Source organism: Lissotriton helveticus (assembly GCF_964261635.1).
Source record: "Lissotriton helveticus chromosome 1_1 unlocalized genomic scaffold, aLisHel1.1 SUPER_1_unloc_36, whole genome shotgun sequence".
NCBI classification, from domain to species: Eukaryota; Metazoa; Chordata; class Amphibia; order Caudata; family Salamandridae; genus Lissotriton; species Lissotriton helveticus.
In genome coordinates, this window is record NW_027611677.1 from 220046 (window position 1) to 231722 (window position 11677).

An 11677-nucleotide genomic window follows, 5' to 3' on the forward strand; every position below is an offset into this window, starting at 1 on the left:
AATGATGTATAAAAATGGGGCTGTGTCTCCACAGAGGTTGTTCTCTTCCAGGATCCTGAGGGGGCTGCTGCGGCTGTTGCTGGGCCAGAGTACCGCCACTTGGAGTGTCTCCCTGCGTGGAGACCCAGTGTGCTGGCTCTGGGCCCAGCCTTGCCCCCCTACCTGCCTACAAGGACTTTTGCTGGACTTTGTTGTCCTATAGCGCCTGGGGGCGCTGCATTTGATTGATAGCGCTGGGAGCGCTTTTCTTTCCCCTTCTAGCGCTTAAGAGCGCTTTATTTTGCATTTAGCGCAGGGAGCGCTTTAAATTGCCTTTTAGCGCTGAGGAGCGCTTTACTTTTGGAAGCCGGAGCCCACCCGGCGTTTGGCCCCGCTCCGTGGCGATTTTCGAGTCCTCTGGCAGGTGCCCACCCTGCCAGGGACATTGCCGCCAAGCGAGTGCCACCTCGCAGATGTGCGTGTATTTAATTTATCACGAGGGAGCCCACTCCTCGGATAAGTGACACCTCGCCTGCCTGCCTAAAACGGGCCGCCGCGCTGCCCGCGACGACCCGGAAGAGGTTGACCGGCCGGCCAATCCCAGCGTGGCCGGGCCGGAAGTTCCGCCCGCACGAAGCCGCGAGACAAAGGAAGCAGCCTGCGTGTCCTGCCCGAGGCTCCCGATCGAAGGGGGAGCCCCGGGAAAAGAGAGGAGTTCGGCCGCAGCATCCGAGAGTCCCGAGGAGCGGGAGCTCTCCTTCTACAGACGCCGCCAGACTCGGTGAGTGTGCAGAGCAGGGGGGGCGCGGGACACATTGCCGGTGTCCAACCCCCCCCCCCCCAGTATCACGATCTCAGGTGGCATTGTTGAGAGCCTGAGAGGCTCGGGCTGCATTCCTGTTTTCGAGCCCAGAGAGGCTCAGTGGTTACTCAGAGCCACCAGGGCTCCAGAGGGGGCAATCAGTGTTCAGAGCCCCGAGAGGCTCTGGGGTGCCACAGTCGTTTCTTTTGAGTTCCCAGAGGAGGGACTCCAACAGGCACATTTCTTTTCAGAGCCACGGAGGCTCTAGGGGGCACATTGTTGATTTGGAGCCCAGAGAGGCTCACAGCCACATTCCTTGGTTAAGAGCCCAGAGAGGCTCTAGGGGAAATTCTTTTGGCCAGAGCCTGCGAGGCTCTAGTGTGTGTCCACATCCTCCTCACTTCACAGCTGCCCAGGACTTTGTGGGCAGCTGCCTCGTTTAGGCCCCCTGGACTTTAGACACAGGGCGTCCTAGCCCTAGAGAGGCCAATTGGCCTAGGGACAGTCACAGGTGGTGACTTAAGTGAGTTTGGCGCAATTGTTCTCTTTCTGCACCTCTGAATGTGTTTTAATGCGTCATGTGCCGTGTTCTTACACCTCTGAATGTATTGTTGATGCATCATGTGTTTTCCTTCCTTACACCTCTGAATTAATGTTATGCATTGCATCATGTGTTATGTGCTTACACCCCTACAGGTATTGTGATACTTCGGTGGTTGTTTTTTCTCCTAGTGCAGGTGGTGCTAGTGAGATCCTGGTTACCAGTACTTACTGGTTGTGTGCTCTATTTTTATATTTTGTGCTAAAGTAATTGTATGTTCTAAGTGCTAATACTACTGAGTGTTACTTCTAAAATTGCTGATTCCTGACAGTGGTCCAGGTGACCCTGTCTTGTACATATCCCCTGTAAATTCTGCCCGTGCCTGGTGGCACATTGTAAAGTGTGTGTTTTTATCTAACGTATTTTGCTGTAATACAAAGGCTATTTTTTATATAACCTTGTGTGGAGTTTCCTTTGTGGTGGGCCTGGGTGTTGTTGCTGGGCTGCGTGCGCAAATACTTAACTCACATCGCCTCCAAGTTTAGCCTTGCTGCTCGCGCCATGTTACCTAGAGGGTGAGCAGGGGTTATCTTGGCGTGTAACTCCCTTGCCCTGAGTTGGGAGTGGTGGTCTCTGACTGACTTTGGCGCAAGCCCTGGCCAGCCAGGGATCCCATTTCTAACATCCCTCAATAGAGATAGTTTGTTCCAGAGAGACGTCACTACCCTCCGGCTCTGAAAGGTACTATTTGTGACAAGATGCGGTGTTTCTTGCCAGTCTCGTGTTGCTCACAATAATTCTTGGGAACAAATGAAGGCCAATGTATAAAAGGAAAGTTTACGGAATTCAAATCAAATACTTGACTTCTAAAGTCGGACAAACTCTGGTGCGAGAAACAAACATAGGATGCGCATCCGCGCGGTTGGAATTCAATCAGGAATAAGGTTTTGAAAGAAGAACAAGCCCGTTCTTCTTTAACAATACTTGCGACTTGCAGCAGGTAAACAGCTTCTCCTTTGACCTCGCAGGCTCTTCGTCGGTGCTGGGACACGCACTCTGACCTCGCAGGCTCTTCGTCGGCGCTGGGACACACACTCTGACCTCGCAGGCTCTTCGTCGGCGATGGGCTTCTCTGCAATAAATCCGGCGGGGACAACACCTTCCGAATTACCCATACTACAAAAACAATTGTCAAGCACCTTTCTGTTGCAGGGGAGGAGCCTATATAGGATCAGCCCGTTTTCCAGCCTTCCAGCGCCGCATTGCCCTCTGGGACATGTAGTCCGTCTGGTAAGGACGCCCCATGCGACGTGCCTTTATTCTGGCTGTGGTGGCGGGAGAGATCGCGACAGCAGTGGTGCGATAACACTGTGCCGTTAATGCAATGGATGCTTTCCAACACTGAGAAGACACTGGACACAATGTCCGCCAAGAGCCCGATTTATATTTAGGCGGATGGTTTATTCTGTCATAAATGTGGCAGGTGTCCCGTCCACCCTATTAAAAGTGCATTATATTCTGTGGCATTTGTAATAAAGCGGATGGAATCTGTTATGTTTGAGGAAATAACCTGTCCGATAAACTTTAAATCAGGCCCAATGTCTGCAATAAGTGTTGTAGAAGGAGCGAGAACCAGCATTATAGGAAGAGGGCCTAGAAGCAGATATAGTGCCAGAGTCACTGAAACACCTACCTGTTCACTTCCTCTGTTTATACCTCACAAGCACCCACCTGTGCACCTGCTCTGTTTGTACCTCATAGGCACCTAATTGTGCACCTCCTCTGTTTGTACCTCATAAGCACCTACCTGTTCACCTGCTCTGTTTATACCTGATAAGCACCTACCTGTGCACATGCTCTGTTTATACCTCATAAGCACCTACCTGTGCACCTGCTCTGTTTATACCTGATAAGCACCTAACTGTGCACATGCTCTGTTTATACCTCATAAGCACCTACCTGTGCGCCTGCTCTGTTTATACCTGATAAGCACCTACCTGTGCACATGCTCTGTTTATACCTCATAAGCACCTACCTGTGCACGTGCTCTGTTTATACCTCATAAGCACCTACCTGTGCACCTGCTCTGTTTATACCTCATAAGCACCTACCTGTTAACTTCCTCTGTTTATACCTCACAAGCACCCACCTGTGCACTATCTCTGTTTATAGCTAATAGGCCCCTTCCTGTGCACCTCCACAGTTAGTACCTCCCAGGTGAGCTTCTGAAATGAAGCTTGTGAGCTCCGTACTGCCAACCACGGCCTCTTGACTATCAGGCCCTTATCTGACATCTGCTGTGTGCATGCTTCAAGTGTGTCCCCCTGCCACAGCTAACAATGAACCCTGTAGAGTGAGTACACAGACCGAGGAGAGTAGGGAGCTGAAGAACATGGAATGAGGTAAACCTGGATGAAAGAAATATGGGAATGGAGAAATGTGACTTCACCTGTGCACAACAGACACCTCCACCCGCTCTACCAAAGCCCTGTTGAGTCACAAAGTAGCATCCTGGCCTTCAGACAGACCACAATAAGTCAGATATCTTTTAAATGTTGAAAAACAAAAACAATTATTTATATGCACACATCTGTTGGATGCTTGATATTTCAGATAAATTATTGGTTGTGATGGATTCTCTATAAGGAATAAATGACTGATATCGTTGCATAATAAATGTCATGATTTAATGTTTGTTTGCCATATCTGTGTGCGTAATATAAAGACGGGCCATTGGAATTAACCCCTCATTCTGTTTCACAGAAAACCCTGGAAGTAGCTGCTGATTGAAACACAACAGGATCATAACTTTACCTACTTTAGGAAGAACTAAAGACTCACTTTGTAAGTTGTCTTTCAGGGCAGAATCAGTCAATAGGTAAAGGGAGATGGATGTATATTACGCTGATAGAAAATCCACCTCAACTCGGGATAATGCTCCAGTCTTCCAGGTTAGAAGGATCCAGAAATGCTTGAGCCAGAAGGGCTGTAAAATGTGTTGAAAGTGACTTAGGGCCTTATTACGACTGTGGCGGTCTTCCAATGGGACTACCACAGCGGCGGTACCAAGCAGACTGCCGCCGCATTATGACCTAAATCCAGGGTGGGTGGGCCATGCAGCAGCGGTCTCGCAGTTGCTGTATTAGGCTCATTAGAGAGCCTAAACATCATACCACCACCTTAAGAGTGCCGGCAGCACGTTCCTGCACCATGTCATGCATGCCACACTGTGCAGTAATAAGGGTGCAATTCCATGGTGTGGCGCAACATGTGCCCTCCACATGCAACCCCAGGAGCAGAATCGGCCAGGCCCTGTTAGGGCCCCCTTACCTGCATGTCCTTTATCCTTTTCATGGCGGGGTTCCTGTCATGAAAAGGGCGGTGAATATGCAGACCGTAATATGCTCGGCGATGTCGGCATTGGCACTGCCAACATATTCAGGGTGTTTGCAGACCGCCTCCACAGCGAGATCCTTGATCCTTGCGGGGTGGCGGTCTCAGGGCGGTCCCACCACCACACTCATAATACAGTAGTCAGACCGCCAGGATGGTGGCAGTTGGACCGCCACCGTGACTACGGCGATCATGAGGGCCCGTCGCACTCGTAGTAAGGCCCTTAATGCGCTGCAAGGTAAAGGCGGAAGTTGACATTTGAGCTGATCCAGTGTGAACATGAAAGCATTGGGGAAGAAGGTGTCTGGAGTTACCTTTGTCATGTATACTTCCTAAAGAGTTACCTTTATCATGTATACTTCCTAAAGAGTTACCTTTGTTATACACTGAGTTACCTTTGTTATACACTTCCTTAAGAGTTACCTTGGTTAAATACTTCCTGAAGAGTTACCTTTGTTATACACTTCCTGAAGAGCCACCTTTGGTAGATACTTCCTGAAACTAAATGAACGGCAGCACTTCCTGATTTCTCTCTTTTTCCACAATCTGTTCTGTTTAAATGAAATCTTGTCCATGTATATCTACCCAAAACTGTACCTGTAGCACGAGTGCTCTGTGGCTGCCCTTTCTTTAGTAAGTTACTCTGTGAATAATGGTAAATCACTGCCTTTTCAGAAGTAAATAAGATGTGACATGTTCAACCACAGTTTTAATGAAATATCCATGTATGGTAAAATGTTCCTTACTAAATTTCAAATATGGTAGAGAAGAGATGTCTTTTACAGCTGGTTAAATATTGTGGATTCACATTCTATTACATTTGCAATTAGTAATATTGCATTTCTTTACATCCAACAGAAAATAAGCCTTAATTGCACAGATTGATTATGAATAATGAAGATAACACATCAAACCTGCAAACAGTTTAAAAAATAAGGAGCTCCAAAAACATCGGTGCAATCAGAGGCAGAGGACGATCCAGGAAGACGTAGTCAAAGGCAATTCAGTGAGTGTACGAGTCTGAGATCTGCACCTCGACACCCCAAGAAGAAGAAATGACTTCAACAAAATTAAGGCAACAAAACTGACAAACCACCTGCTGTATCAACAAGCGTCCAACACCAGCTTTGATCATGAGGCCGGTATGAGAGTTGGAGGAAGGTCTCATGTCTATTTGGGATCCATAGCTTGGAACAAACTCCCTCTTCAGCTTTGAGCTGTTAGTAACATAATAATGTTTAAAAAAAGGTTGAAAACTTGGCTTTATGTCCATGTTTGAAACAACCGGATTTACTTTCTTTTCTGACCTGTGCTTGGCCCCCGCACACTCTTTGGAGTAGCTGTACACATTACGAGTCGCTTCACCATCATGATATGGCTAGAGCAGTGCTTCGCTATCTAAACTGACAACAGACCACCATTCAGTGCTCTAGGTGTATTGCAAACTCTTTCTAGCCAAACCGCAGGCACCAGAGAAAAGCACAACAAAGTGGTGCCTAACAACTGAAGGCTAAAGGAAAGCGGAGTTCTGCTCTCTGAAGTACAGAGTATTGTCCCAATTTGCACCTACCGGAAGGAAGATTAAGCTTTACTCGCAAGCAGGCAAAGCCATTATCCAATCTAAAGATGCAATCACCCACAAGGAAGCCTTACTGATATTATGAATGTGGCAGGTATTTAGTGAATCTTGTATTTTATTGTTAAATCGGAAATCAAGCGTCCAAAATATCACACAAATACAGGGAATGTGAAAATAACGCAAGTGGTTTATTAACTATGCTGACCCTTCAGGAAACACGGTCAGGAGAAAAATCGTGCAATTGCACTGAATATGTCAAGAACTTTAGCCAGTTAGAAACCATAAAAGAGCATCAGCGAATACAAATAGGGGAAAAACCATACCATTGCACTGAATGTGTGAAGAGCTTCAGTCGGTTATCACTCCTCCAAACACACCAGCGAATACACACAGGGGAAAAACCATACCTTTGCACTGAATGTGTGAAGAGCTTCAGCCGGTTAACAAACCTCCAGAGACATCAGCGAACACACACGGGGGGAAAACCATACCATTGCAATGAATGTGTGAAGAGCTTCAGTCGGTTAACAAACGTCCAGAGACATCAGCGAACACACACGGGGGAAAAACCATACCATTGCAATGAATGTGTGAAGAGCTTCAGTCGGTTATCACACCTCCAACCACATCAGCGAACACACACAGGGGAAAAACCATACCATTGCACTGAATGTGTGAAGAGCTTCAGTCGGTTAACAGACCTCCGAAGACATCAGCGTACACACACTGGGGAAAAACCATACCATTGCAAGGAATGTGTGCAGAGCTTCAGTCGGTTATCACATCTCCAAACACATCAGCGAACACACACAGGGGAAAAACCATACCATTGCAAGGAATGTGTGCAGAGCTTCAGTCGGTTATCGCTCCTCCAAACACATCAGCGAACACACACAGGGGAAAAACCTTACCATTGCACTGAATGTGTGAAGAGCTTCAGTCGGTTATCAAACCTCCAAAGACATCAGAGAATACACACAGGGGAAAAACCATACCAGTGCAGTGAATGTGTGAAGAGCTTCAGTCAGTTAACAGACCTCCGGAGACATCAGCGAATACACACAGGGGAAAAACCATACCATTGCACTGAATGTGTGAAGAGCTTCAGTGGGTTAACAGACCTCCGAAGACATCAGCGTACACACACTGGGGAAAAACCATACCATTGCAAGGAATGTGTGCAGAGCTTCAGTCGGTTATCACTCCTCCAAACACATCAGCGAACACACACAGGGGAAAAACCTTACCATTGCACTGAATGTGTGAAGAGCTTCAGTCAGTTAACAGACCTCCGGAGACATCAGCGAATACACACAGGGGAAAAACCATTCCAGTGCAGTGAATGTGTGAAGAGCTTCAGTCAGTTAACAGACCTCCAGAGACATCAGCGAATACACACAGGGGAAAAACCATTCCAGTGCAGTGAATGTGTGAAGAGCTTCAGTCAGTTAACAGACCTCCGCACACATCAGAGAATACACACAGGGGAAAAACCCTACCATTGCAGTGAATGTGGCAGTAGTTTTAGTTACTCTTCAGCATTAAGAAATCATCAGCGAGCTCACAAAGGGGAAACAAATCTTTTAAATGCCATGAATGCCTGAAAAGCTGTAGTCTATTATCAATCCTAAACAGACATCAGCGAACACGCACAGAAGAAAAGCCTTCAAGTGCAATGAATGTGTGAAGAAATGTAGTCAATTATCAAGCCTATGTAGACATCAGCTTGCACTCACTCTGTAAATACCATACAACTGTAGTGAGTGTAGAAGTACCTTTAGGAAATCTTTTGCGTTAAGGATTCATACGTTAATGCTCACAGAGAAAAAACCTTTCAGGTGCAGTGAATGTGTGAATATCTTCTGTCAGTTATTAAACCTATGGATACATCAACTAACATACACAGAGTAAAAATTAGCATTGCAATGAATGTCAGAAGTGATTTTGTCAATTGCGAACACAGCTGGGGTAAACCTTACAATTGCACTAAAAGTGTGCCAAGATTTTGTCAATTTCTGATCCTACATAGCCTCAGCAAACACACACCTTCATTTAACTCCCTTAGAAATAATCCTAGAGATGCAGTGAATTCAAAAAGAACTTAAGAACATTGACAATAATATTGACTCATCGGAGGACATGGACAGTAGCAGAACAGTGCAGTTATTGTGAGATGAAGGAATTACAGGAACAAGTATATAATTATGTGGGATATTCAAATACCAGATGACTGAAGACTCGACTAGAAGAAAAGAAGAACACCAAAGATTTGTAGAATATTAAAAGTGTCTGTTCCCAGTGATTGTTCACTTCGGTACACATAGAAAAAACAATGTGATGTAACACGAAATCCACTGGGAGACTAGCACAATGTGGAATAAAAGAAAAGAAACACTGGTGGTTTTTATTTGGCGATGAAGAGTAACAAAGAAAAACATCCAAGAGTTCCTGTTCATGCTACCTGTAAAAGTGTAGTGAGGATACGGTTCTGCCTGCACACATTGCTATATTAGTATAAGTGAGTTAGCTTCTCAACAGCATTTTGCTGCTTTTGCACATGACACTACATGTTTCTGTTTTTATAAAGACAAACTGCTTGCTTTTCCTTCACATGAGAACGGTCGTTTTTCGCATCTCTAGACTCACACTGCGACCTCAAGTCTGCACAACCTGTTCAAGGTTAAAATAACAATCTATGCTGTAGATGCAGGTTGATCGACCCACGCTCTAGACACAACACAAACACAGCTGCTCATTTCTGAAACTCAGGTGCTTTTAATATTGCACGGCATGCATGAGACTAACATTTGGAAAAACCTTTCCATCGACAAAGAGCTGTGCTGATCTGGGATGTGATTCACTTCACCTGACTTTGGAGGTATGCGGTCCCCGTTTTAACCTAGAGATCCTCTATTATTATAATACCTAGCTCCTAGCAAGGGGAGGGTGGTACACAAGGCGCTATAGACCTGGTTCCACTATCATTATAATATGCTTTCTCCCTTTCATTTTATGGAATTGTAACAATGCTGATTATATTGATTTTATGCATCTTTTTACTGATGTTACCAACGATACTGCATCTTAGAGCACGTAGTTGAAATAAACATTTTAAACTATACCTTGTCTCTGATTAGTCACATTGTGGACATTTATGAGAATAAATATGAAATAGTATTCTTGATTCCCACTATTCCTGAGAGGTCCCAGAATCACTTGTTCTGGTTTGTCTAATCATTGGTAGCTTCGCTTTAGTACGGAGAACGAATGAGACACTGATGCTAGTTGGATAGGGGTTCTGGGCACTGAGGTGGGTTTTAGGTACACCACAATACACTGAGGTCCTGGTTTCCTGTGCATAGTCCCCACAACATGGCACCCAACGTCTTGATTAGTGCTTTATATGTCCACAATACCCTTACCACTGTTTCCGGTTAAAAGGGCTTGACGGATTAACCTACCTATATGAATGTGTTATAGGTTAATTCAAGCTTGAGATTTATAAAACGGTTCACTTTTTGAATTACTACCCTTTTTGTGTTGCAATTTATAAATTGTTTTTCTTCTCTATGTCCTTATGGGTGATATTAACATAGCTCAGCCCTTTGAGCTTTTCTACTCTTGGGTTATGTTTCCTGCAATAAATGCGGATGAGTATATGTTCCATACATACATTCACACTGTGATTCCTGTGAACTATACTCCATATAGGACACAAGAGATTCAAATTTTGGCATGGCAGCATCGTGTTTGGTTTAATGGCACCCTCCCCCACACCGTAACTCCGGTTCGGTTAGGTCCCTTGTCAATTCCTGGGGCCCCTTGGTCAGTTTTAGCCGGGTTCACACCATATCCACGTTATCTTAATGCCCCGATTGACGATTTGTGTCAACTTTATACCTCTTTTGTTGGGGTACATAGGGCTTTAGTTCATTATGTTTCTTGCAGCGCAACAATTTGGACAGCCGGGATGTCAATTAGTTCCACCATGGTTAATTTGGTTAATTCGGTAATGGGCAAGCACCCCCAAACTAAGTACGATATGCCTTATTGGTTTGCTGAGAAATTTGACCAACTGGAAGCAGTGTTTTCTAATACCACTCCTGTGGAAAAACACAGGATTCTCACAATTAGTTTGCAGAAAGACTTATTGCCAGAGGTAACAGATTGTGAGAATTGGGGTAAAGTATTTCCAGCAGTATATGCGAAGTTTTTCGGCACGCCGTCTATGACTGTCTTGCCCTCTGTGATCAAGCGTGTTCAGTTTGAGCACAGTCTGGAGGTGGCTGTCGAGTTGGGAATTGTAGTGTAGTTCCTATAATCCCAATAGGCTCTGCGCATTTGAATAACATATACTATAGATTAGACTTAATTGTGAGTGCCAGCTAGCTCAGAGGTCACTAGAAACGTTCTCGAATAAACAAGAAGGGATTAGTTTCTGACAACCGCATAAACATGACAACTTTGTTTCCCAAGAATAAGAAATGTATCTCTAGAGTCAAGGAAACAATAGATTTCACTCAGTCAAACGTGCATGCTTTGTTTCACCAGAGGTGCAGAGAAATAGAGAGACGGGCATTTTCAATAAAAAATGTTTATTGAACAGTCTTCTGCATCATGCAGGAGAAATTAACTGCTACAATCGTAATACTTGTTTCAAAATACAATGCGTACAATACGAAGAGTATTATAAAATAATACTGTAAAAGCATGACATGGTTTCTAAGCCATAAAATACATCAAATACATACATCAATAAATAAGGACTAAAAGTACTCAACTGGTGCTTCTAAAATACGCCTACCCCGGTGTACCTAACCTAGGTCTAGTACAAGGGAAGAAGTAAGTGAGGTGTAGCTTAGTTTCAGTATTCTTTTTCCAAGAATCTATCCAAGATTTCTCTACGGGTCTAATCAGCTCCGTACCTTGGTTTTAGAATGAAGGAGGTCTGGTATCTCTCTCTCAGGACTCGATTCCCCAACAATCCGCAAGGGTAGCTTGGAAACACTGGAGCTGGATTTCTCAGCAAGAGAAAAGAGAGCGTCGCTCTCAGTGCGTCTGCTGGAGGGTCGGCTTCTTTCGGCACTTGCTTCGGCGAGCTGTGTCATGTAGGTAGATAGTCGAACTGCTCCAAACCACCGTGTGTTTGCCTGGTCAAGTGTGGGCATATTTATACCTTGAAGGTGCCTAGTTTGACGTAAGGTTGATCATAATAACGTCATCAAAGACTCAGTTCTTTGAAAACTCCATGAGTTCTCGGATAAATCAATATTCAAGCAAGGGGAAGTCCCTGACTGCTGAAGGCGGGTTTTTCCAAGAAATCGTAGTGGATTTTCGGAACTAGTGGAAGTAGCCATGCCGTATTTGTTCTACATAGGCTAAG

At 45.1% G+C, this 11677-nt stretch overlaps 1 protein-coding gene across 1 annotated transcript; it reads left to right on the forward strand.

Moving 5' to 3' along the window:
- The first annotated feature begins 6491 nt into the window (after positions 1–6491).
- Positions 6492–7898, forward strand: LOC144805968 (uncharacterized). Its single transcript, XM_078672430.1, has one exon. The coding sequence runs from the start codon at positions 6492–6494 to the stop codon at positions 7896–7898; it is 1407 nt and encodes a 468-aa protein (XP_078528556.1).
- The last annotated feature ends 3779 nt before the right edge of the window (positions 7899–11677 follow it).

What these genes read in the sequence shown, in the direction of transcription:
- LOC144805968 (XM_078672430.1), top strand. Translation starts at nt 6,492, where the DNA reads ATGCTGACCCTTCAGGAAACACGGTCAGGAGAAAAATCGTGCAATTGC.